General features: G+C 45.0%; 2 protein-coding genes across 6 annotated transcripts in view; one reads left to right on the top strand and one right to left on the bottom strand.

Moving 5' to 3' along the window:
* FAM118B (family with sequence similarity 118 member B) overlaps window positions 1-20295 on the top strand; it is a 43012-nt gene extending 22717 nt beyond the window's left edge. For 3 of the 5 annotated variants that reach the window (XM_070400189.1, XM_070400187.1, XM_070400190.1), the window contains exons 4-8: window positions 6220-6447; window positions 8776-8904; window positions 10509-10794; window positions 19444-19503; window positions 19764-20295. In XM_070400189.1, the coding sequence (XP_070256290.1) occupies window positions 6220-6447; window positions 8776-8904; window positions 10509-10794; window positions 19444-19503; window positions 19764-19777 (717 nt within the window). In that variant the 3' untranslated portion in view covers window positions 19778-20295. The remainder of the gene's footprint in view (window positions 1-6219; window positions 6448-8775; window positions 8905-10508; window positions 10795-19443; window positions 19504-19763) is intronic. The other 2 variants (XM_070400188.1, XM_070400191.1) reach the window with 2 other exon arrangements.
* A 256-nt stretch (window positions 20296-20551) lies between these two features.
* On the bottom strand, window positions 20552-26637 carry SRPRA (SRP receptor subunit alpha). Its single transcript, XM_070400185.1, has 14 exons — window positions 26431-26637; window positions 25727-25810; window positions 25279-25442; window positions 24933-25093; window positions 24553-24703; window positions 24274-24427; window positions 23760-23851; window positions 23542-23660; window positions 23323-23409; window positions 22845-23017; window positions 22546-22759; window positions 21986-22149; window positions 21806-21904; window positions 20552-21649 (listed from the first exon to the last, which is right to left on the bottom strand). The coding sequence occupies exons 1-14, from the start codon at window positions 26545-26547 to the stop codon at window positions 21521-21523; spliced, it is 1908 nt and encodes a 635-aa protein (XP_070256286.1). The 5' UTR covers window positions 26548-26637; the 3' UTR covers window positions 20552-21520.
* Window positions 26638-26657: the final 20 nt, after the last annotated feature.

Consider the following 26657-nt stretch of genomic DNA (forward strand, 5'->3'; position numbering starts at 1 on the left):
ACCCTAGCTGGTTTGGCTCAGTGGATAGAGCGTCAGCCTGGGGACTGAAGGGTTCTGGGTTCGATTCCAGTCAAATGCACATGCCCGGGTTATAGGCTCAATCCCTGATAGGGGACGTGCAGGAGGCCGCCAATCAATGATTCTCTCTCATCATTGATGTTTCTATCTCTCTTTCCCTCTCCTTCTCTGAAATCAATAAATATATATTAAAAATAAATAAATAGCTCACGGGACCTTCACCTTATACCATATATAAAAAATTATCTTAAAATGGATTAAAGACTTAAATATAAGAGATAAAACTCAGAAGAAAACAGGTTTAACGCTTTGTGAGTTGGATGGATATGGCAGATCATTGTATATGTGTGTGTGTTTTTTTAAAAATGTTTTTGTTCATTTTAGAGAGAGGAAGGGAGAGAGGAGTAAGAGATAGAAACATCAGTGAGAGAGAATCATCTATCAGCTGCCTCCTGCACACTTCTTACTGGGGATCAAGCCCTGACCAGGAATCGAACTGGGGACCTCTTGGTTCATGGGTCGATGCTCAACTGCTGTACCACACCGGCTGGGCTGTGTGTGGTTACTTTTGATCATTGAGCTTGTCAAGCCTGCCATGTAGCCCCCCTGAGCTTGTCAGGATTATTGCACAGCCCCATTTCCCTTCTCATTAGCCACCATTGCCTTTGCATCATCAGTGCAAATACAAACAGTTTAGACAAAATATCACCTTAATATTACTATGAAAATGTTCTTGACATTGCATACTCCTTAAGAATCTCAGGAATTCAAAAGGTCTGAGGGCTTTGTTTTGAGAAACATTCCAACAGAGGATATGTAAGAAAAAAATCCAGGCAACCAAAGGCTTGTAAGAAACGGGGGAGCACTGGGGAAATTTGAACACTAGCTGAGTATTTGGTATTAAGTGTCGATGAAAGAACATCCAGACTAAGAATAAGTCTTACAAGAGTTTATTTGAGCCAAACTGATGACAGTTACCGGGAAACACAATCTCAACAGATTGAGAAAGTGCTTTGGAGAATGATAGTTTTATAGCTTATTTTATGTGTTAGAATTAAAGGAGGACACGGAAGGGTGGGTTACATAAAATCCATTGATGGTAGATTAGGGAGGCAGGAAAAAGCAAAGCAGGGAAATCTCTGTGATTGGATAAAAAATAAAACAGACACACTTCTTTCACTTTGATGGGTACAGGATAGTTAACATGTACAGCACACAGAGATGGTATGGAGGCAACAAGATAACAATGAGGGGTTCTGTGGTCTCATACTCTGCTGGGAGCTTATGCCCTAAGGGGTGTAAAGGGGGGTTTCTTTGACCTTCCAACAAGACAATAGACAGGCTCACTGAAGGCAGTATAAGATTGACTTTTGTCAAGGAAGCTACAGGAATGACTACCCACCATGACTCGCTTTCAATTAGGAATCTTTATGTTCAGACCATCCCTCTGTGGTTACTTTCAGTCTCTGAGTTTGTAATGCCCATCATGAGCCTCCTTGAGCTGGTCAGATTTAGGATGTGGCCCCTTTTTGTCCACATAAGGAATTAATAGTAAATTTGTGTGGGTTTATTAGGTATGATAGGGGTGTTGCAGTTATTTCCTGTTTTATATGCAAAGGGCAGTCCTTATATTTTAGGGAACCTACTGAAGTATCTGAATGAAATGATATGACGTCTAGGAATCACTTCAAAAAATTCAGTGAAGTGGAGAAGCGGTGTGGTGGGTGGGGAGTTTAGGTTAAACAAGATCAACTTTGTGTGATCATTGTTCAAACTGGGTGATGGGTACATGGGGGTTTTTTAATGCTCTTCTTTTTGCTATTGTGTATGTTTGAAAATGTCCATATTAAAGAAGAATATGCCTGACCGGTGTGGCTCTGGTTGAGCGTTGAAGTAAAAGGCCCCCATCTACTGAGCCAGTTTCTTACACAGCAGGGAAGGAAGTGACATTGTCTTCAGTGCAGAGAGCATTCAGAATCAGAACCCAAGAAAAGCCATTGAAATGCACAGAGACCCTGGGCAAATCACTTAACGCCTCTGATCTCTGCACCTATAAAACTGGGATAATGCTCCTTAGCTCGGGTTCTCTGAAGAGTAAGTGAGATAATAGAAAGTGTCTGGCACATAGTAGGCACTGCACAGGCAGGCACCTCAGGGAAAGAGTCAGGATTGTGTCTGTGTTCACTCTCTCTGGGATCAGAAAGATGAGAGTTGCAGGATGGAAGGAAACGAAGTAGCCTTGGGATCAGTTCACAGTTTGAAATGAATGAAAAAATGTCCCTGGAAGTTGTGTGGGAGTTCGGCATTTCCTTCTGACCATGGAGCTTCCTTTTGTTTGCATTCCTTTGTCCTGATTCAGAGGCACTGGTGGGAAATTTAGTTCCAGAGTCACCTGCTTCATATTTAAGTCTGAAGAAATCAGTGCAGCAAGGAAAGCCCCTTTCCTTCCTCTCTATGTTGATCCACAAAATGTACTAACTCAGCGGTTCTCAACCTGTGGTCGTGACCCCTTTGGGGGTCGAACGACCCTTTCACAGGGGTCGCCTAAGACCATCGGAAAACACATATATAATTACATATTGTTTTTCTGATGAATCACTATGCTTTAATTATGTTCAATTTGTAACAATGAAATTGGGGGTCACCACAACATGAGGAACTGTATTAAAGGGTCGTGGCATTAGGAAGGTTGAGAACCACTGTACTAACTGAAAGAAATGGGCTAGCCCTGCCGGCGTGGCTCAGTGGTTGAGCATTGACCTATGAACCAGATGTCATGTTCTGATTCCCAGTCAGGGCACATGCCCGGGTTGCAGGCTCGATCTCCAGTAAGGGGTGTGCAGGAGGCAGCTGATCAATGCTTTCTCTCATCATTGATGTTTCTATCTCTCTCTCTCCCTCTCCCTTCCTCTCTGAAATCTATTTTTAAAAAAGAAATAGGGCTACAAGATACCTAGCTAAAATAAGTGACTCCTGACATTTATTTCCAGGCTTTAATATTTTTGTATTTCTTTTCTTAGAAGTAAGAAAATATATTCCTCACCCCTGATGAGCTGATTGTATGCCCAGGCATTTTTATCTGTGTGCGTAATGATTAAACTGGTATTGGAAGGTAGTGTTATATAACTGTTTGCATGAATCAGTACAAAATGAAGTTATAAAACACAGGGAAGTTCTTAAAATAACCATATTCTTCGCTTAATTTTAAACTTAATTTTGCTTTTCTGAAGAGCTGCTGTTAACACACATTGCAGAAGTAAATGAAAGTGATGTAAAAGGGTTATGTACATCCCAGCATCTCACTCCCACTCATGCCTTTGTCTGCCTCCTCTCCCCACCATGGGTTACCACTCTTCCTAGCTTTTTTTTTTAAATATATTTTTATTTATTTTTAGAGAGGAAGGGAGAGAGGTAGAAACATCAATGTTGAGAGAGAATCACTGATCAGCTGCCTCCTGCACACCCCACACTGGAGATCGAGCCCGCAACCTGGGCATGTCCCCTCACCAGGAATCGAACTGTGATTTCCTGGTTCTTAGGTTGATACTCAATCACTGAGCCATGCCGGCTGGGCTCTTCCTAGCTTTGTGAGCATCCTCCCAATGTACCTTTTTGCACACAGGACTATATTCTTATCTCACTACCTTCATCCCCCATGTCAACAGGTAGCATCTAGACCAGGGGTCCTCAAACTATGGCCCGCGGGCCACATGCAAATACAAATATTGTATTTGTTCCAGTTTTGTTTTTTTACTTCAAAATAAGATATGTGCAGTGTGCAGAGGAATTTGTTCATAGTTTTTTTTAAACTATAGTCCGGCCCTCCAACGGTCTGAGGGACAGTGAACTGGCCCCCTGTTTAAAAAGTTTGAGGACCCCTGATCTAGACACACTGTTCCGCACCCCCTTGTTGACCTAGCAGCATATCCTGGAGGTCTTTTCAGGCCCGTCTCCTGTATGTGTATACCGGGCTTGTTTCCAGTCCTCCACTGTTACAGACAGAGAACTAATAACCTTGTGTATATCTTTTGTTTGCAGTTATATCTGTGGGACATATTCCCAGAAATGGAAGTTTAAGATCGTAGGATAAATAATTGTATTTTGATAGATGTCAAAGGAGCACTGCATTTTTCATAACCAATCTAGAAAAGTGCCTGGCGTTCGTTAGTGGTTGACTCTTGTATGCAGTGAAATTCAGTAACTGAGGTTATAAATTCTTCACCGTGTTTCTGAGCAGATTGTTCATTCTTTTTAAGTGTTAGAATCCCCTGTGGGCTGCCTGTGGGTTACTACAACATGTGATGGAATGATTTATGCCCTTACGCAATGAGAATGGACAAAAAAATACATTCTTAGCCACACAAATATGGGCCATCCCACCTATTTAGCACCAGAAAAGAACCTTGGAGCCCCACTCTCCCCACAACAGGTGCAATGAAGAGCCTGTCTAGTCACAGAGGTAGCCTGCACTAGGGACTGACTGACAAAAGCAGACAAATCTCTGAGCGGGTCACCACCAGGGAGAGGGACTATGCCACCTTCGCTCGAATTTTTCTACTGTGAAAATATTTGGTAGGCATACATAATTGATAATCTTATAAAATACTTTGAAAAATTAGGGCAAGAATTTGGCAAATTAAGTGTGTTCCATGAATCTGCGTCCCTGGTTCCATGGGAACAGATCTTTATCTGAGCGTTGCGCTCTTAGGAAGATGTACAAAGGAAACCAGAAAGGTGGGGGCTTTTTTGAGGGAAAACAGCAGCTGTTCTCCATGACCTAGCAGCTAAGTGCAGTTACATAGAGGTTGAATGGGAATATTGGGGCCTTTAAAAATGAATTCTTGCTCTGACATTATCTGCTGGGATAGTATAGCAGGAATGGGATAGGGATCACATACATGTCACAGCATATTATGGTTACTTTCCCTTTCAAATTTCTTTTGTCCCACAGGCCACTTTCCACTTGAGATTAGTATTGTATTTCCTTATTAGTTCACTGAGATATTTGCATAATTAAAATAAATCTGGGAAAACAGTTATGTAAATAAATCGTATGTTAAAAGATAGGGAGTCTGTTTAGAACTAATGTTTAATATTTTTAACAGTTGCGAATTGATAGCCTTTATTAAATACTAAGTATTCTTCTAATAAACATGTAAACAAATTGCTGAACTATGCAAGGGAAAAAAACAGGCAGGGAGAAGGCAAGCAGTTTTCCCATAGCATCAGCATCCAAATCCAGTGCATCTGTAAAAAGCACCTAGGATTAGAAAAAGAGATGCTAACCCACATTAGATGTCTTTTATTAGTTATTCCCTCGTTAAAGTTTACGAAAGCACTCATTGTCTCCTTGCCTGAGGCCAAATTGGAGGGTAGTTGGCACCGTGCTTTGCCCCCAGCATTCCTTTATCCTGGCAGTAACATCTCCTGGCATGTCCATATTCTCCATTCTGTCAGAGTGCCATTCACAGAGCTGTGATGTTTGCATGTGATGTGATAGTGCTGATCCCTTGCTACTCGCCAGGCATCGTCTAAGCCAGTGGTTCCAAATGTGGGGCACGCGCCCCACCGGGGGGTAATTTGATTTTTAAGGGGGGCAATTTGAGAATGAGTTATTAACAGTGAATTTTTTGCATTACTAATGGTTCTAGGGGACTCATATACAGTACATAAATATATAGTGACATTTATGCACTTCAGTTCTCTATTATATGTTTTAAAACTTCCATTTGCTGTTTTTTCATATCACTTCATATTATTTTTTTAACAATTTCTTAGTGATTTCTTCCTCAGTACTTCAACTGTCCTTTCATTCTTTTGTTTTTTTTCTCTTTCAAGGATGCTATGTTCTTTGGAAGTTGTTTAGACCAAGTTAATGGCCTTTTAGACTTCCTCTACGTGAATAGGAGTTTACTTTTTGAATAAGAAGAATTATATGTCACGGGGGCGGGGGGGGCGGGGGGGGCAACCAGGATTTTAGAGTTGCTTAGGTGGGGCATGGCCAAAAAAGGTTGGGAACCACTGTGCTAAGCACTTGGCGTGCATCCTGCTGTTTTCCTTAAAGCCCTGGGAGGTAGACAATATGTTACCCTTATTTTAGGTACAAAGTATATTTTTAAAAATTGCTATTATTGTTATTAAGGCAAGTGACCTAAGAAAACACCTAGCATTAATTTTTTTCTCTTTCAAATCCCTCTCCAGCGTACTAGTAATGTTCGATCCACGTTTTTTAAGGACTGTTTATATGAAGTATTCGATGACTTGGAGTCAAAGATTGAAGACTCTGGAAAACAGCTACTTCAGTCAGTTCTCCACCTGATGGAGAATGGAGCCCTGGTATTGACTACAAATTTCGACAACCTCCTGGAACTGTACGCAGCAGACCAGGGCAAACAGCTTGAATCCCTTGACCTCACTGATGAAAAAAAGGTAAAAAGTACAGCATGAGCCTGCTTCAGGCTAGTGGAGAGAACCTGTTTTCGTTGGGAGGTTGGGTAGTGCTGGTATTTGTGTAGAAAGGAAACTGCTCCTTCCTGCGAAGATTTTTTAAAAAATATATTTAATTGATTTTTTACAGAGAAGAAGGGAGAGGGATAGAGAGTTAGAAACATCGATCAGCTGCCTCCTGCACATCCCCTACTGGGGATGTGCCTGCGACCAAGGTACATGCCCTTGACTGGAATCAAACCTGGGACCCTTCAGTCTGCAGGCCGACGCTCTATCCACTGAGCCAAACCAGTCAGGGCCGGAGATTTTTTTTGAGATAAAAATCAATATACATAAAATGCACAGACCTTAAAAGTGCTCAGTTCTGTGAGTTTTGACGGTTTCACCCAATTTTAAAGCTAGAACATAGGAAGTCATTTGAACTGTAAGATCTCTTTAATATCTGATAGTGTCAGGTGGTTGTAGTATTTATTTAGAATTCTCTCTTTGTCCTAGCCAGTGTTGCTAAGTGGCCTGCATACAAAGCATCCCGGGTTCGATTCCCAGTAGAGGGCATGTACCTCAGTTGTGGATTCGCTCCCCACTCCCTGTTGGGACACATGTGGGAGGCAACCAGTCGATGTGTCTTTCTCACATTGTTTCTCTCTCTCTCTCTCTCTCTCTCTCTCTCTCTATCTCTCTCTCCCCCCCCCTTCCTCCCTCTTCCTTTCCCCTGTCTGCCCTCCCTCCCTCCCTTCTATTCACTCTGAAAAACAATGGGAAAAATATTCTCAGGTGAGGATTCACAAAAAAAGAATTCTCTCTTAGAATATATTGTGTGTGCCAACTCCATCTGAAAAGGAATGAAAACTACTTTCGGACATCTGGCAGACCATCTTCCAGGCCACGTGAATGCTGGGTTGAGGTTAATGTTCAGTGGAAACCTCAGCGGACTTTTTTATTGTAGCCCATACTATACCTAAGCTATCTACTTAATAATAGTGAATTATAGATGTTGATCTGTGCCAATTAATGAGATGAGGCTATTAGAATGGTCACCTGAGTATGTAATTTGAAATCTAGCATCAACAGGACATTCTATAGTTGTACCAACATGTATTTAATTGGTGAAATTCAATGAAGCTATAAAAGGCAAAATGTTTTCATTGCCATAAAGATGTCAGAGACATAATAAGTGAGAAAAAAAAATAAAACAAAACAGGTTGCAAACAGCCACCTGGTCTCATTTGTCCTGCTCCGCAGTTTTTGTAATTATCTACACTAATAAAAGACAAAGATGCTAATTGACCGTACCTTCGCTATGCACATCAGCCAATCAGAAGAATATGCAAATTAATCCAATAAAGATGGCTGTTAAATTTGCATACTGCAGGCAGATCCTGCTGCGCTGCCCTGTACAAGCGGCACGATCCCCAGCCGCTGCCCGCCCCAGCGTGGGATCCCGGCCTGCCTTGCGGGGGGGCAGGCGGCAGCGAGATCCCCAGCTGCCGCCTGTCCAAGCGCGGGATCCGGGCCTGCCGTATGTGACCAGGGGAGACGGGGCAGGCACCGAGGGATCGGGCGTGCCATCTGCCACCAGGGGAGCAGGCCTAAGCCAGCAGGTGGTTATCTCCCAAGGGGTCCCAGACTGTGAGAGGGCACAGGTTGGGCTGAGAGACCCCCCCCTGCCAGTGCACAAATTTTTGTGCACCAGATTTCTAGTCCTTCTATACTTTGTTTTCCCAGGAGCCTGCCTCTGTGTCCAGCCTAGAACCCTGCTAAGTAGTTTGAATAGACGAGAGATTCACCCACTGGCTTCATTGCCTCAGTACTGCCTCTGCCAGAGGAGCAGCTGTGGTGCCACTCTGTAACTTTGTTGACCTCAAAGCCAGGTTTTAAAAGGAAATCACTTAGGGACATGGGGCCATGAAGACTCATTTCCTCTGGCTGGAGTGTTTCCACCTGCTACTCTTAGACTCTGTGTGGCCAGTTCCTCCTTCACCTATTAAGTCTCAAATAGCACCTCCTCTGAGAGGTCTTCTCTGACCGTCCTATTTAAGAAGGGACACACCCCAGCCCTGGCCAGTTAGCTCATTTGGTTAGAGCATCATCCCTGACACAAGAATCAACCAATGACTGCATAAATAAGTGGCACAACAAATCGATGCTTCTTCTATCGCTCCCCTTTCACCCTCCCTCCCTTCCTCGCTCTCTAAAAATCAATTTAAAAATTAACAAAAGAAAGTCAGAAGCCTAGTCGTCTTGCCTGCTGTGACCTTGAAGTGAGTGTTCAGCCCGCCCACCTGGTTGAGCTTTCTTTGTGTTGTGCAGGTCCTAGAGTGGGCTCAGGAGAAGCGGAAGCTGAGCGTGCTACACATCCATGGGGTCTACACCAACCCTAGTGGCATTGTCCTTCATCCCGCTGGGTACCAGAACGTGCTCAGGAACACTGAAGTTATGGTGAGTGCTGCTGATCTCGTTGGTCTTGGGAAAGCCTTCTGGAGACCTCTAAGCGTACCATTGGTCTTCAAGGGCTAACATGTTCTTTTCATTCATTCAGAGTTGTAAGCTCAAACATTCTTTACCGTGCCCCTCAGCTTGTGGGTGTGCGTGCCATCTTGAAAAATGTACTCGCGGTATCGAACTACAGGCTTTCCCTTTGTTCTTTTTTTTTTTCTTCCCATTTTATGTTTTTATTTTTGTTGATTTCAGAGAGGAAGGGGGAGAGAGAGAAAATCAATGATGAGAGAGAATCATTGAACAGCTGCCTCCTACACACCCCACACTGGTTATTGAGCCCATAACCTGGCATGTGTCCCAACTGGGAATGGAACAATGACCTGGTTCATAGGTCCATGTTCAACCTCTGAACCATGCTGGCTGGGCTCCCTTTGTTCTTGATGGACAGACAGCTGGTTGCCATCACTTTCACATATGAAGAATACATTATTACCTCTTTTTATTGTGTAGTTTATTATAGTATTAATAACCCTCTCTATGCCAATAATAACTGGTGTAGATTTTATTGACCAATCACTACTAGAATATACATCCTAAAGTAATTTTGTGTAAATGATGATGGACTTGTATTAATTACCACACTTATTCAAACTTATTGCTCAATGGAAAAAATTGAAAAACTTTTGGTGATAGAGGTTTTCTTCTTTGTGAAAAAATATCTTTGATCTTTAAAGTTGCAAGTGTTAGACTTGCTCACACATGCATGTTCAAACCAAAAAGTCCACCTCAGCAATGATATGTGGGAGTAATTCACTGGCCCCCAATTCTGAAAACAGTGTATAATAGGACTGGGTCACTTAGAGTGATCGTATCTACATGATGCAGCAAAAGTAAGACCAAGAAAATGTGATGTTTTCTAAAACATAAGAGCCTTTCCCCCCACATATTCTTTCTCCATTCATTGCTGACATTGCGTGATCACTTACGAAAATCATTTCTAATGTTTCTATATTTACATATGTGTATATAAAGATACATACACACATAGATATATATTGATCTAAGTATTGAGGAAATCTGGTGATGAAATTATCTTTCTGGTGGTCCATGGTTCCCTTTGTAAGGCAAAACAAAGGCAAATACAGTCCAAAAAATGGATAGAGTAAGATATATTAAAGACCTACTCGTTGGTCTTATGGCTTTTGGGTACATAGATCTCAAAAATAAATTGCAAGGTCAGTAGACCAGTGGTAACCCCAAGAAACCCTGAATAGAGAACCTATGAACAACACCTATGACAACAATATTGTAGACATAGGTCTGATATTGGTACAGATCAATATTAGACCAATAATCAAGTTATAGTGATAGCCCGGCTGGTGTGGCTCAGTGGTGGAGCATCAACCCATGAACCAAGTGGTCACTGGTTCAATTCCCGGTCAGGCACAAACAAGAGCAGCTTTAGGGGCTTATCCTCCCTCTTAACCCTGGTTCAGTGGCGGCCACAGTCTGTTAAGAGCAGTGATGATGAGCCTGTGGCTTTTGTGTCTCAGACACGCCTTGTGTGTGTCTTCACCGTGTCACTTTGTTTCTTTTCCTGCAAGAGAGAGATTCAGAAACTCTATGAAAACAAGTCATTTCTTTTCCTGGGTTGCGGCCAGACGGTGGATGACACCACTTTCCAAGCCCTTTTTCTGGAGGCTGTCAAGCATAAATCTGACTTAGAACATTTCATGCTGGTTCGGAAAGGAGATATAGACGAGTTCATGAAGCTTCGAGAAAACATGCTGGACAAAGGGATCAAGGTCATCTCCTATGGAAATGACTATGCTGATCTTCCAGAGTACTTCAAGCGGCTGACCTGTGAGATATCCACGCGGGGTAGGTCAGGTAAGATGCAGCTCTTCAGCCTTGTGTGTGTGGGTTATGGGCAAAGTCATTACCAAGATGAGGACTATCACCCTCACCAGATTAGGAGGGAGGGTATGTTTGGTCTTCAGGTTGGATGAAAATGGCATTTGGATAGGAGAAAAATGCACAAAGGCAAATCCATTGCAGAAGTGGGAAGAAGGAAGGAACTCAGCCTCATTAGTTATCAGTGAAGTGCAATTAGAATTTAGATTTCAAAATAGAAAAGAATGGTAACTTAATTTTGGCTAAGCTGTGAGGAAAGAAATATATTCATGTTGGAATATGTTAAAATTTTGAAAACCTTTGACCCAGAAATTTCACCTAAAGAGATAATTGGACAATTGCATAAAGATATACTTGTGGGAATGTTACCAGTTTTGTATAAATGAAAAAATTAGAAGCAACTTAAAATGTTTCACTTAATAGGGACTTATGTAAATACTCCAATATTTATTTAATTGATAAAATACAATGAAGCTATAAAAGGGAAAATGTTTTTATTGTCCAAAAATATGTCAGAGACATAATATTGTGAGTGAAGGGAGGAAAAATCACGATGGTCAGTCCCATTCATACAAAATTATAGAGATTCTGTTTTTGTTTGTGTGTATGTATAGAGAAATATCTGCAATGATAGTTACTAAATTAACTGTGGTTATGGTTATGTTTATGCTATTGGACTTAAGGGTTTTTAAAAGATATTTTGTTTCTCTGTTAGCATTTTCTACAGTGATTATGCATTATCTTTAAAAAAAAAACAAGCACACCTTAAAATGGTCTTTGGAAATTTTTTTTTTGTTGTTTTTTTTTGTTTGTTTGTTTGTTTTGTGTTTTTTTTTTTTAATCTTTATTGTTCAGATTATTACATTTGTTCCTCTTTTTTCCCCCCATAACTCCCCTCCTTCCAGCTCCCACCCCACCCTCCACCCTCACTCCCCACCCACTGAGTTCATCCATAGGTGCATGATTTTTGTCCAGTCTCTTCCCGAATCTCCCATTCCCCTTTCCCCCCCAAGAATAGTCAGTCCATTCCCTTTCTATGTCCCTGATTCATTATAGTCACCAGTTCATTCTGTACATCAGGTTATTTATTCACTTGATTCTTAGATTCATTTGTTGATAGATGCATATTTGTTGTTCATAATTTGTATCTTTACCTTTTTCTTCTTCCTCTTAAAGGATACCTTTCAGCATTTCATATAATACTGGTTTGGCAGTGATGAACTCCTTTAGTTTTTCCTTATCTGTGAAGCTCTTTATCTGACCTTCAATTCTGAATGATAGCTTTGCTGGATAAAGTAATCTTGGTTGTAGGTTCTTGGTATTCAGCACTTTGAATATTTCTTGCCATTCCCTTCTGGCCTGCAAAGTTTCTGTTGAGAAATCAGCTGACAGTCGTATGGGTATTCCCTTGTAGGTAATTGAGCCTCTTTCTCTTGCTGCTTTTAAGATTTTCTGTTTGTCTTTTGCTCTTGGCATTTTAATGATGATGTGTCTTGGTGTGGTCCTCTTTGGATTCCTTTTGTTTGGGGTTCTCTTCGCTTCTTGGACCTGTAAGTCCATTTCTTTCACTAGGTGGGGGAAGTTTTCTGCCATTATTTCTTGAAATAGGTTTTCAATATCTTGCTGTCTCTCATCTTCTGGGACTCCAATGACTCTGATATTAGTCCGCTTAAAGCTGTCCCAGAGGCTCCTTACGCTGTCTTCACACTTTTGGATTCTTTTTTCATTATGCTTTTCCAATTGGGTGTTTTTTGTCGAATCTTTGGTTTGATTCTTGCACTCCTCTGGTCTGCTATTGGGTATAATATTCTTTATTTCAGTCCGTGTATGCTTACTTTCTAATTTCTTTATCGTAGCATCGAGGGTCTCATTAGTTTTCGTGAGGCTCTGCACAAATTTATGGCAAGCCCTCAAAATTGCGATTCTTAGCTCCATATCCTCCATTTCTGTCATGTTTTTTTGTCTCCGCATCTTTTATGCTTTCTTGGTGCACCCCCTTGTGGTCTCTGTGCGCAGTCTTGTTCTAGCCAAGCCTTAATTGTTGTAGTTAACACTAGAGGGATTTGACCATCAGGCCGACTGGCGGTGGAAATCAGCTGTGGGAAAACTTCAGTCCTCAGGGGAGGTGCTAGTCCAGCCCTTGCCTGAGGCGGTCGGCAAATGGTTGTGCGCAGGGTTTGGGCGGGGCGGGCTCAACAGGGCGGGGGGGGGGGGGGAGGGAGCAGCTATGGCCGCTCTCAGTCCGTCCCCAGGGGCTCTGCCTCTCTGTCCCAGCATCGCTGCAAACCTCGGAGGGGCCGTAGCCAGACAGTCCTGCTTCTCCCGTTTGAGTCTGGGTCCCTAGAGACTCGCCCGGATCTGTAGCCCAGAGTCTGAGATTCGCTCCTGATTGAAAACGACAATCGCGCCCTCAGCCGCCAGCCCGCTTTGCGCGCGCACCCTCACCACCGCACCGCCGTACCTGTAAATTTTCCACACTGCGCCTCCGCTGAGCGTCGGAATGCTGTTGTTCTTGCTTCTAGTTGAAGAGACTCTCCTCAGCCAGCCTTCCCGTGGTTCTGGTTGATGTCCGCTCCGACTTTTAGTTGTATTTTTGAAGTGGTTGTCCACGGCGGCAGTCTCTGGTGTTTTACCTATGCCGCCATCTTCGATTCTCTGGTCTTTGGAAATTAACATGGTATTAAAGTCAGAGATTGGGGTACCACTCACTCACTTGACATTTTACCTCCAGTTTTAATGAGAAAGCCAAATGTGGATAAAAGGCTGTTTATTAATGGCTCGAGGCAAGTTCCCAATAACCCTGCAAGATACAAAACTTTGTGGTGTCAATTAAATGGAAGTTTGCTTTTTAAAACCTTACTTTGAATGAAGCCAAGCCCGAGGGTATGGCCACTCTGACTCACTACCCAGATCCAAACAAACTCTGCTGTTATATGTAGAATATGTTCTTGAAAAGTTTTATGTTAATGTGGATTTTCATTGTCAATCTCAGTGCTTCTGAGGGGGCCTGTTAAAGTACGGAAAATTTAATATAGAGGGAACTTTTCCTAAATCAAATCATCATTCCCAGCGTTTTCTCCTGAATCAGATTGCTTTGAGTGGAATTCTTTGTAATGAGAAATAATATTTATTGTGGCCTACATTCTGAGGTCTTCTACCCAGGGAAGAGCTTGTGGGAAGCTCTTATCACCATAACTGAGCACAGAAAACCATGTCTGCCCTTCTCCTGTAGACAAACCTTTCGGTTTCTCTCGTGGGAAACCAGCTTGCTCTTCTTTCTTGGGGATGTGTTTTCTGCTGTCCTGCTGTGTTTGCTGTCCACCCACGCGGAGGCCTTTCAGTAGCTTTTACTACTGGACACGTTCTGTTTTCATTAGACAAGAGATACATACCCAAACTTTACATATTTATTGTGGCCTACATTCTGAGGTCTTCTACCCAGGGAAGATGCTAAAATTGAAAATAGCAAGCCCCTCCTGGACAGCTGTTCCTATTACACTAAAATTTTTTAAATAAAAATCTCTGAAGTGGCATAGAAGTTTTTATTAGCTGCATAGGAGTCCTGTTATCATAGGTAGTTAACCAGTTATTAATAAGGAGGATGCAAAGGGGATGCAAAGGGAATCAGACCTTGTGAAGCATGGTCAGCTGGGGAGCATGTGCCTGTTTGTTTCACCAGAAAGTTAGTTTCACCCAATCCAGGGGATCACAGCATCGCCCCGCCAAGGATTCACACCCTCCCTTCCCCCTTCTGGTACCAGTAGGGATTTTGGGGTGTGAGGAGAGCAAGGGGAGATAAGTACATGTGCAACAGAAGTCAAAATGGTTCAGGGGAAGTTGCTTGGCCATAGAGGCCTGTCAATCTAGCCTGGGAAAGGGATCAGTGGCCGGGTGGACCCATCAGAGGCCTGTGGAACTGGGAAGTTGGTCAGTTATTTTGAAAAAGCACCTGGTCCTTCCCAAGCCCCAGCTGCTATAATCCCAGGGGAGCAGAGTTTCTCTCTCTCTCTCTCTTTCTCTCTCTCTCTCTCTCTCTCTCTCTCTCTCTCTCCCTCCCTCCCACTGACCGGAGCTCGCCCCATTTGTTGGAGCGTTTTCTCTCAATAGTAACCATGTGGCCTTAGCTCCAAACACAGGCTCCACGGAGAGCCTGGATACTGCCGCACAGCAGCAATGGCAGCCCTGAACACAAGCTAAGCTGGCGGTGGTGGGAAAGGCTGGGTGGACTAGCTTTGCTGTGGCACAGGATCTCTGGACATTGGCCCTACTTGTGACCCTGATTTCCTATGGTGGGAGGGACAGAGATGGGAAATTAGGAACCCAGGCCTCTTCTATTTTCACCCAATAAATCTTCCCACCAGACGTCATCCTCTCTTGGGGGTCCCCGAAAATGCTTTCTCTCAACACTGCAAAAACCACACTCCACCAGCAACACCACTAGAGTCGCTTTCCCCAGTTAGCACTGGTTATGTATTTGGAATTTTAAAAAATCAAGGCTTTCCTATATGGTGAGGGGGCTTTATTAGAATGGTCGGCTAAGTTAGTTTGTGATTTGAAATCCAACAGAGCAGTTTTGGGTTAAAAATATTATTTCATTTTGAGACAAGTGAAACTTACCTGTCATCCTTGGTTATGTTTTGAGTTTCCGTAGATGCGTACTGATGTTGGTTTGTTTCACACTGAGCGTTTGCTACATACCTGGCATTGTGCTGTGTACTCACTTTTACATAGTGAAAATTACTTGGATTCAAAACTGTAAGATCTCGTACATTATTTCAGAAAAATCAAGTAAGGAGGAAAAGGAAAATAATGCTTTCATAATTCATAACTATCATACAAGCAGTTATTTGGGTATATTTCCAATTAAAAATTTTTCATAGTTGTAAAAAAGGTATACAGACAGTCTTGGTACTTTTTATTCAGTTGGTATATCATATAAATTCTGAAGAGGCTACAGGTTCAAGGTTTGTGTGCCTGATGCTTCAAAGGCCAATAATCAAAAACGTCATAGAGTTTGGAGTAAGGAAAGGCTTATTGATCAGGAAAGTGCCAGCTTGAGAAGATGGGGGATTAGGGTTAGACATAATCTTATAGCTTCCGCAAATCCATTTTAAGAGAGCCCAGAATTTAGGCATCTTTTAGGTCAGTGGAAGGGAGGAGGGGCAAGGCAAGAGGTAGCTGAGGAGCCTAGACAGCTAGTTGGACAGGGATCCAAGGAAGAGCATGAAATCTCAGTATCTCTTTGTTTCTAGTTGGTCCATTGAACACCGCCTACCCCCCCACCACCGCCACCCCACTCCTGCCATCTGAGTCCACTCTTTTTTTAAAAAAATATATATTTTATTGATTTTTTACAGAGAGGAAGGGAGAGGAATAGAGAGTTAGAAACATCGATGAGAGAGAAACATCGATCGGCTGCCTCCTGTACACCTCTTACTGGGGATGTGCCCGCAACCAAGGTACATGCCCTTGACCGGAATCGAACCTGGGACCCCCCAGTCCGCAGGCCGACGCTCCATCCACTGAGCCAAACCGGCCAGGGCGGGCTGAGTCCACTCTTAAGGCTCCTGTAAAAATTTGATAAGCAGTTATTATTTTGTACACATTTCCCACCTCTTTCTGGAAAGGTGCCTTCTGACAAGGGGCTGTTCTTGGAAAAGCTCAAGCCTCAAGCAGAATTCCTCTAGCTAATTAGCATGTCCATAGCAGGAACTGTAAGTGTGAAGGCCATGGGAGAAATGCTAGCTAGAATTAAAATAGTCAGGGACTCTATGTAACACTATTTTAATATTTTTTTAAAAATTTATTTTAGAAACATCAATTTGTTGTCCCACTTATTTATGCATTGTCATAACCACTATTTTGTTTAAAATAGGTTTTTGTTGATTTGAGAAAGGGAGAGGGAAACATTGATGATAGAGAAACATCAATTGCTGCCTCCTGTACACCCCCCCACTGGGGATCATGTATATGCACAGGATGATTCCCAACCAACAGAGCCACACTGGCCAGGGCCATAATCACTATCTTTAATGACTGTATTATAACCCAGTGTAGCTGTTAGTTTACCTAATTATTTTCCTATTAGGCAGCTTCTAATTTTTTTCTTTATTGTAAGAACTGCCATGCAGTTTTTCCTTTTGCAAGTAATTTCCCTAGGATAATTATGTTCTCAGGGTAATTACTAGATCAAAAGGCATGAACATTTTAGAGATTGATAAATGTTGCTCAAGTGTTTTCTAAGAGGGAAGTAGCATGTATGTTTTAGTGCTCTTATTTTTACTCTAATTGCCCATATTCTTTTATTCCATGTGTTCACTTCTATACTTTTTCTGACACCATTTTCTATCCCAGTGCTGGCCAATAGGATCTTCTGCAATGTTAGAAATATTCTATACTTTTTGCTGTCCTGTACCATAACCACAAGTCACATGTGGCTGTTGAATATTTGAAATGTGGTTAGTGTGACAGAGGAACAGAATTTTTATTTTTTTATTTTTATTTTTTATTTTATTTTTTTTTCGCTTAAAGTATTACAAAGGGTATTACATAAGTGTCCTTTTTTCCCCCCCACCCTTGACAAACCCCTACCCTCCCTTACCCCCCCAGTGTCTTATGTCCATTAGTTATGCTTATATGCATGCATACAAGTCCTTCGGTTGATCTCTTACTCCCCTCCCTCCTGCCCCCCAACTCTCTCTGGCCTTCCCACTGCAGTTTGACAGTCAGTTTGAGGCAGCTCTGCCTCTGTATCTATTATTGTTCAAAAGTTTGTAATGGTCTTTATTAGCCATGAATGAGTGAGATCATGTGGTATTTTTCCTTCATTGACTGGCTTGTTTCACTTAGCATAATGCTCTCCAGTTCCATCCATGATGTTGCAAATGGTAGGAGTTCCTTCTTTTTAACAGCAGCATAGTATTTCATCGTGTAGATGTACCACAGTTTTCTAATCCATTCATCTACTGATGGGCACTTAGGCTGTTTCCAGATCTTAGCTATGGTGAATTGTGCTGCTATGAACATCTGGTTACATATATCCTTTCTGATAGGTGTTTCTGGTTTCTTGGGATATATTCCTAGTAGTGGGATCACAGGGTCAAATGGGAGTTCCATTTCCAATTTTTTGAGGAACCTCCATACTGCCTTCCATAGTGGCTGCACCAGTCTGCATTCCCACCAGCAGTGCACAAGTGTTCCTTTTTCTCCACATCCTCTCCAGCACTTGTCGTTTGTTGATTTGTTGATGATAGCCATTCTGACAGGTGTGAGATGGTACCTCATTGTTGTTTTGATTTGCATCTCTCGGATGATTAGTGACTTTGAGCATGTTTTCATATGCCTCTTGGCTTTCTGAATGTCCTCTTTTGAAAGGTGTCTATTTAGATCCTTTGCCCATTTTTTGATTGGATTGTTTATCTTCTTTTTGTTAAGTTGTATGAGTTCCCTATAAATTTTGGAGATTAAGCCCTTATCAGATATGACGTTGGCAAATATGTTTTCCCAAGAGGTGGGTTTTCTTGTTGTTTTGTTGATGGTTTCTTTTGCTGTGCAGAAGCTTTTTATTTTGATGTAGTCCCATTTGTTCAGTTTCTCTTTAGTTTCAACTGCCCTAGGAGCTGTATCAGTGAAGAAATTGTTTTGGCATAAGTCTGAGATTTTGTTGCCTTTGTATTCTTCTAGAATTTTTATGGTTTCCTGTCGTACATTTAAGTCCTTTATCCATTTTGAGTTTATTCTTGTGTATGGTGTAAGTTGGTGGTCTAGTTTCATTTTCTTGCATATATCTGTCCAATTTTCCCAACACCATTTATTGAAGAGACTATCTTGGCTCCATTGTATGTTCATGCCTCCTTTGTCAAAAATTAATTGAGCATATTGGTTCGGGCTAATTTCTGGACTCTCTGTTCTATTCCACTGGTCTATATGTCTGTGAGGAACAGAATTTTTAATGTGAAATTCAGCCACGTGTGGCTAATGGCATCATATTAGACAGCGCAGATCTAACCCAGTTTATACTGTGGGAGTATCTGCTACTTTGCACTCTTCTACTTGGTTGGATTTGCTCATTTGCATGCTGCTCCCCACCCCTGGTCAGACTTTTCCCCCCCTGAACTTGGCCTTCTACACTAGTTAGGGACGGCAGACACACTTTGCCCATGTAAACGTCTTGTTTACAAGCAATGTCAGTGCGCACACTCCAGCTTTACTGTTTCCGTTATTTAATACCACCGTTTGAAGACTAACCTAGTTTATTCTCCCTGCCTCCTTGTCTCCTGCTGTACTAGGTGTGTGTTCATTACTAAATAATGCCATCTTTTAGATACAGTGGTTCTCAACCTTCTGGCCCTTTAAATACAGTTTCTCATGTTGTGACCCAACCATAAAATTATTTTCATTGCTACTTCATAACTGTAATGTTGCTACTGTTATGAATCGTAATGTAAATATCTGATATGCAGGATGGTCTTAGGCGACCCCTGTGAAAGGGTCATTCGACCGCCAAAGGGGTCGCGACCCACAGGTTGAGAACCGCTGCTTTAGAACATGGATGGTTGGTTGGTTTTCTAGCCATTGTTTTGGCTTTTTAATCTAACAGCTGACATTGATGTTCACTCTGTTTAGCAGGTGTGATGAGAGAAGGTCACCTAAATGGTTCATCTGCAGCGCACAGTGAAATAAGAGGTATACTATTTCCTGTTTTCTATCTGCCTATTTGTCAACAGAAAATGTTCCTAAGACCTACTTAAGACCTTGGGGAGTTAATACTTGCTGCTGCATATAGTATTACATAAGATTATTTTTCTACCAAGTCTGTTACAAGATGCCTGTCTCTTATGTCTTGTCTTCTGCAGTAGGTTAAGCTGGACTTCAGCACCTGCAGCTTTAGATGTGTAAACCTGTTTATGAACCTCCCGTTTATTCTCTCCCTTTTCTCTCCACAGACCTCAGTACATGAGGGCTACAGAAGTCACCGACATTAGACCAAGCTGTAAGGCCCTACCATGGACAGTTTAACAGTAAACTTACAAGAACCCAACAACTCCGAAAAGAACCAAAACCCAGAAGTTGAAGGCTGGGGCTATGTAGAGTGGTGGCGAACTTCCCACCTTCATCCTTCGTGCCGACTGGTCTTTTGTTTTGTTGTTTTCCAGTTCTTGGTCTTATATGGCCTGTTCCAGTTTGAGAATAACCAAGTGACAATGGGACCCAGTGCAGCTCCCCACCCACCACTGGGCTGGACATGCCTGTGTCTACACAGATTGGGGTGGCGCCCACTGCACAGGCTGCTGCCCTGCATGGACTCGGACTGTGGATGCCGTGGACTCACCGTGGCCGCTGCAATTTTGTACTCTAGACTTGGTTTTTCACTTAAGCTTAATGGCTTTTTCTAAGACTTGAAGCTCTAGTTTTCTAGATCTCTTACAGTGTACAGTATTTTACATACCTGAGCTGTATTAAAAGCTTGTTCATTTACTTCCCAGGGCCCTGGTTCTACTTTCAGTCACTTTTGAAAATTAACCTGCAAAGGTCCTGACAAGCCTAATTTTTGTCACTCAATTTAATTTTCAAGACCTGTTCCTTTCTGGGGGAGGGGATCTTTCTCAGGAGACCCGTTTTCCCAGATTCCTCACAGCATCCATTCCCACTGCTTCCCTTACATAAACACTAGGTTATCGTGACATGGGATTGTAGTTTTGAATCCTATATAAAGTAACTCCGAGACTAAAAGGCGATTTACTTATGAAATTTATTTTCTTATATATAAATTATGCATTTCTCTGGGCAGACAGCCTTCATCTTATTGCACTAAGCACGTCTGTAATACAAGCTACAGGACAAGTCTCAACAAGAGGTTTGTATTTAATGTAGCACTTGTCTACCAGGCACTGTAGAGAGGAGGCGGAGGAGCTAGGGTCCCTCGGGGTGAAGAACGGGGAGGGGCACCATGATACCTCCTGACAGGCAGTTTCCTCCCAGGAAGGGGAACATGCAAAGCTTACACCTGGGTTCTGGGCCTGGGGAAGAGCTGGAAGGCTGAGAAGCCCAATGCAATACTGCAGCTCGCCCCCTTTTCTGAGGGATGAGGGAAGGGGGACTCACCTTTTGCTCATTGTAACAAATCCCTCTGGCCTTAGCCGACACTTTGAGGAAACAACGGGATGGGATCATCAGAATTAGCAGCAATTAAGGACAGGCTATACAATGCCACAGTGTGGTTGGTGGGTGTCACCCAGGCCCAGGGACCTGAAAGCTGTGTAGCCTAGGGAGAGGTGCCACTCAAGACCCAGAGTTGGTTCTAGAAGTCTCTTAATCTAATGGAGCTTCAAACTGCTTATGATGCTCAGATGTCCCCATGACACTAACTAGCCAAGTTCTGGTGTTGGATCTCCTGACCATTGGTCAAAGCTGTAATGAGACCGAGACCATAGGCAGAGTGATGGGTAGGAAGGGTAGAACCAGTGGTGGTGGGCAGGGGTGGCATGGGCAATGGGCAGTGACTGTAACATGATTAGGCCCTCCTTGTAGACGGAGGCCAGATTGAACAGGGAGTGGGGCTAGAGGAGCTGCACGCCAGGACCTGCCCTCGCTCTGCCTCTGCACTACACTGAAGACAAGTTGCTCACACTCTAATGCACATTCTTGATCCAGGAATGGGGACTTTGGGGGAAGCGGTGATTTGGTTTTGGGCAAGAGCATGTTAAGCCTTCATGAGGGCAGCCACCACAGCCTTGGCGTTGAGACTGCGTAGGTCACAGTAGGTCTGGCCAGTGCCCACAAACACGATGGGTTTGCTTGTGATGTAGGTCATAGAAATAGCAGCTCCCACCTGAAGAGGAAAAAGGGGTACCCAGTCAACTCAAGGGCCCTTCTTTGTACCCCGAGTAACAGGAAGCTTTGAGCTAATGCAGCCTCAGCTACCTTGTGAAAGATCGCCAACGCCTGCCCTCCCAGTCCCCCTATGTCCTGTGTCATTCATGCTTACCTTGTCATCAATGGTATCAAATTTGGTAAGGACAATGCCATCAATGAGCCGAGGGGTTTGAGCCATAGAATGGTCAGCCAAGGCTCTGTTGAACTTGACCTGGAAAGGAGAAATGGCATGTAAGTGTAAAATGCACCTTTCCACCCAAATCCGAGGCGGGAAAGCGAACCACGCCCTCACCAGCTGATCCACGGCCTCGTTGCCCACTAAGGCCTCGCCCACAAACAGCACCAAGTCGGGGGTGTTGACAGTAATGAGCTTGGCCAGGGCAGTCATCAGAGGGGCGTTGTCTTGCATGCGACCAGCTGTGTCCACCAGCACAACGTCAAAGCCTTGGTTCCGTGCTACAGAGAGAAAAGCGGTCAGCTCAGAACTCCTGGGTTGTCACACTTATTTCCAGCGTCCTCAGGAAGTCCTAGCCTGGCTATGCGAAAGGTCTGTTTCCTTTCTTGGGCTCTGGATCTGGTTACAAGGTAGTGAGAAATCTATACTTGGCCCTCCGCGCAGTCAGGAAAAGGATGGCATTGCCACAAAGGGGACCAATTAGAGGTTTCTTCGTTTGGGCCATACCAGCTTTGGTTGCAACTACACCCATTACCCACAGTGGAGCATGGCAAGTCACAAGCCCTGACTTGTTACTGAGCATAAGTTGGTAGTCGGGTGACCCTGATCCTCAGGGTATTTTAAGGGAGCCCAAAGGAAAGGGGCCCAGACCAGCTCCCACACACTGTGCACCGTACCAAAGGCAATAGCTTCCATGGCGATGCCGGCAGCATCTTTGCCGTAGCCCTTCTCAAACAACTGCACCATGGTGCGGCCACCGTGACTCTCCGGGGGGTGTAGGGCACTCAAGCGGCGCGTGTGTGTGCGCAGCTGCTCCACAGCCCCGGCACGAAATGTGTCACAGGCGGCAATGAGGACACTGAAGCCATTCTCTAGCAGCCAGAAGGAAATCTGCAAGAGGCAAAGGAGACCGTCACCTAGAGCCACAACTGCTGAGATAGTGAAGAAAGGTCAGACAGATGGGCACTGCACTGACCTTGGCAAGATTGGTGGACTTCCCCACTCCGTTAACCCCACAGAAGGTGACCACGTAAGGGCGCTGATGACGCTGGGCATCCATGATGTCCCGGAGCATGTCCACACGACGCTGTGGCTGCAGGATCTGTACCAGGGACTCCTGCAGAGCTTGCTTTACTGTGGAAGTCACCGCTGAAAGGGAGGAGGCGGCGCACCCATGAATCCCAAGGAGGGACTCCAAGATCGCCCAACACCTTTCTGCGCTAAGAGAACTAGGATCTGGATGCTACCTGGATCCTGCCCCAGAATCCACACCATATCTGCTACTGTCCCAATAAACACTTCCCAAGTATTAACTCATTTAAACCTCTTAGTAACTCTTAAAGTCTAAGTCATGTAATCAAGGTTTAGAGCTTCAGAGATTTGCCAAAAGTCAGGGAGGCCAACGCACTGGTATGCATAATGCCCTGCGCACACTGGTTGAGGCCGATACTTACTGCTGAACGTCCCCATCACCTTCCCTTCCAACTTGTTGGCCACGGATTCACAGAGTTGGACTGCAATGTCTGCTGCGACATTCTTAGCTGAGGAGAGGGGGACGGTGTGTGAGTGCCAAGTCAGGTCACCAACTCTTACGGTACAGTAGGAAACTAGATGGTTCTACCCTCCACCATCCCTACCACACAAACACAAGCCCACCTGTTCCTAGAACTTACCAATGAGATGATCACGCATCTTGTCCAGCACAGACTCCATGTCTTCACGACTCAAGCTCTTGGAACCCACAAGGCCCTTCAGCATCCCAAACATGCCACCCAGAGTCCCCTTGGCAGCACTGCAGGCACAGGAGATACAGATACACATAAAGCCAGTGGGCAGGAGTCAAACCTCATCCACTGCGGAGTCACACCCTGCACCCCCTGAAATTCCCTACCTAGGTTTGGTAGGGTTTTGAGCAGCCCCTTCATCATCGGAGCTGCTGCAGTCCAGATCCTGAAGCTGCCCCCCAGGCCCAGTCCCTCGAATCTGCAGGGTTTGGGGAAAGGAAGGAGAGAGGATTAGGATTTCTAAAGGTTCTGAAGGGGAAAAGCCCAGGATTCACCCTGTCTACACTGCTCAGTCTCTTGGATTTGGGAAGAGACTCACCCCCTCACTCAAAGAAATCTAAGGTACCACCCCTTCCTCTTTACTTCCAATTTACTTATTTTAGAGGAAAAGAGAGGGATAGAAAAATGGAAACATCAATGAGTGAGAAACATCATTGATCAGCTGCCTCCTGCACACCCTCTACTGGGGATCAAGCCTACAACCCGGGCACATGCCCTGTCTGGGAATCAAACCAGCGACCTCTAGGTACATGGGTCAACGCTCAACCGCTGAGCCACACCGGCCGGGCCCTCCCATTCCGTTAAAGGGTAACCTTCACTGAGGCCCCTGCTGGCTCTCACCAAGTTGATGTCCTCAGGCGGGGCAACCTCTGGGGCCCCATTGGTGGTAGGAGCGCTGTAATCCAGGTCTTCCTTGTTAGCACAGCCACCCAGCGCCCACACCCGAGGCGCCTTTTTGCCTTTCTCCTTTGGAGCATCTGACTTCGTGGACTTGCTGAAAGGGTTATGGCACAGGGTTATGGTGGAGAAGCAGGAGAGGAAACACCCCCCCAAAATCCAGAGACAAAAACGCCCTTGCCCCCAACACGGCTAGATTATGGCAAAGGTTAGAATGCTCACCTGGACTTGTCTGCAGCCTTCCCATGTTTCTGAATGAACTCCTCTCGCTTCCTCCGGATCAGCTCCTCTTTGGAAAGTTCTACCCCATTGTCAGCCCCCACTGACTTTTCTGCAGGGGCTGTTTTGCTGGCAGTCAAGGGGACATCAAAACCTGTTAGGAGAAAACTCACTGGAGAAAAAGGACCAGATTCCAACAAAATAGACAATAGGGGGGAATTTCCTTAAAGAAAAAACTAGGAGCAAACATTTTGGGGCTCACAAGGACAGGGAATGACAGCGAGGGTGGGGGCATTAGAGTGAGGGAGACAAGCAATGACAGAGGACAGGGGACCACTTCATTAACTTTTCATGCCCCTTATGTCCAAGGAGCTCACACCAACCTTCCTTCTTGGCCCCCTTGTTTTTTTTATTCTTTGCTTTTTCCTTGGGCTTTTCACCCCGGGTCTCAATCATGGATCTCACAGGCTTCTTGGCCTTTTCAGAATCTTCAAATTTCTTCATGGTGGTTGGAGCCCGCACCTTACTGCTCTCCTCCGCTTCACTAAAGCGAGAGAGAATGGCTCAAGTCCAGAGAAAGGGTCCTCACACCGAGAGGTTCATTGAGGACGGAGCAGCACATTCAGAAGCATCCTTCAATGAACACTTGGCTACCCCTGATCGGGCCTCGGGAAGGGAGGGAGCTCCGCACGCCATGGAAATCGATTCTGGGGAGGGGAGGCCTCTCACCGGAGGAGCCGCAGAAAGTCATTCTGGAAATCAAAAGTGCCATTCAACAGACTTAGAGCGCTTTGCTGCTGGATCTCCGTGCGGTACTTGTCCCGAAAGAGCCGGTGCACGTCATCTATCAACTTGTCGACATATGTCAGCGTTAGGATCTTCTGAAAACCAACCTGTTTCGGGGAAGAAACAGAGCCAACAGATCGGCTTACACGCCATCCCGGAGCGGAGGGAAGCCAAGCCAGCCCGGGCCTCCAGATTGGCTAAGCCGCCTGGCAGGTGTCCCTGACCCGAGGGGCAGCCAAGCTCTCGGACTGAGCCCCAGAGTCTCTTCCCTTCCCCCACTCCCCCTCGGTCTTCTCATATAACACCATCTGCTGTGAACCGGGGTTCCCTTCTCTCGACAGTCAGGACTGTGTTGAGAATGCACTGGTCCCTCCGAGATGCCACCACTCACCACAAACACCAGCTCAAACTGGTTGTCCAGTTTATACTTGAGCGTGAGGGCTTCATGGGTGAAGGAGGTGTTGCCGCCCCTTTCCTGGAAAGAGAGGATGTCTCCGAGTTCAGACTATTCCCCAGAAAACCCAGTCTTGGGCCCCTCAACGACCACCTTTGGGAAAGAACCGAACATTCCCCCCAAGTCAGACCTGTCCCAGGACACGAGGATGCTGGGGCACCGCCTGTGACACCCCCCCGGGGAGAAAAGGAGGTACCGTGGGGGGGGGGGGGGGGGAGAGTGAGAGAGTGACACGACACCTGGGAGCCCGAGGGAAGTAGTCGTCATAGAAACAGGTCTACTAGCAGGTGTACACTGTCTACAGATTTAAAGGTGTCTTTTTCCATCCCTCATCTCACCCATCCTTCGGAACAAGAGAAAACCAAGCTGCCAGGAGCGAACGGAGGGAACGATGGTTAGTCTGAAGAGGCGCCTAATCCAGCTGGGGTCCCCGAAAGCGCAGGGGGAGGGGGCGCCGCAAAGTTGCAGGACGGTCCGCCGCGGGCGGGAGAAAGAAGCGGAGCCCCGGCTACCGGCGAGCGGCCAGACCCGGGGCGGACAGGGCGGGAGCGAGGCGCGGGGCCGGTCGAGGGAGACTATGGGTCGGATCGGGGGGTGGTGGGGGGAACGAACCCGGAGTCCTGACCCCGCGGGGGCGGTACCTGCAGCAGCACGGAGCGAATCAACGCGTTGACGGGCCCGGTGCAGGAGTCGCTCACGCCCTGGAAGCACCAGAGCACGAGCCCGCCCTTCGAGAAAATGGTGAAGAAGTCGAGCATGGCGGCAGCGGGAAAGGAGCCCGGCCGGCGCCGGGAGCTGAGGCCACGATCGCCCCGACTTCCTGCTGCGCCAAGCGCGGGACACGTCACACCAGCGGCCCCGGAAACCA

The sequence above is a fragment of the Myotis yumanensis genome, unplaced genomic scaffold (genome assembly GCF_028538775.1).
Source record: "Myotis yumanensis isolate MYYU_CA2020_CCGP unplaced genomic scaffold, mMyoYum1.0.hap1 SCAF_19, whole genome shotgun sequence".
NCBI classification, from domain to species: Eukaryota; Metazoa; Chordata; class Mammalia; order Chiroptera; family Vespertilionidae; genus Myotis; species Myotis yumanensis.

Coding starts and splice junctions, on each gene's coding strand:
- SRPRA (XM_070400185.1), bottom strand. CDS start 26,547: ATGCTCGACTTCTTCACCATTTTCTCGAAGGGCGGGCTCGTGCTCTGG. Junction 24,704..24,932: donor CAAGGGGGCCAAGAAGGAAG/GTTGGTGTGAGC, acceptor TTCTCCTAACAG/GTTTTGATGTCCCCTTGACT. Junction 23,661..23,759: donor CAAAACCCTACCAAACCTAG/GTAGGGAATTTC, acceptor CTGTGCCTGCAG/TGCTGCCAAGGGGACTCTGG.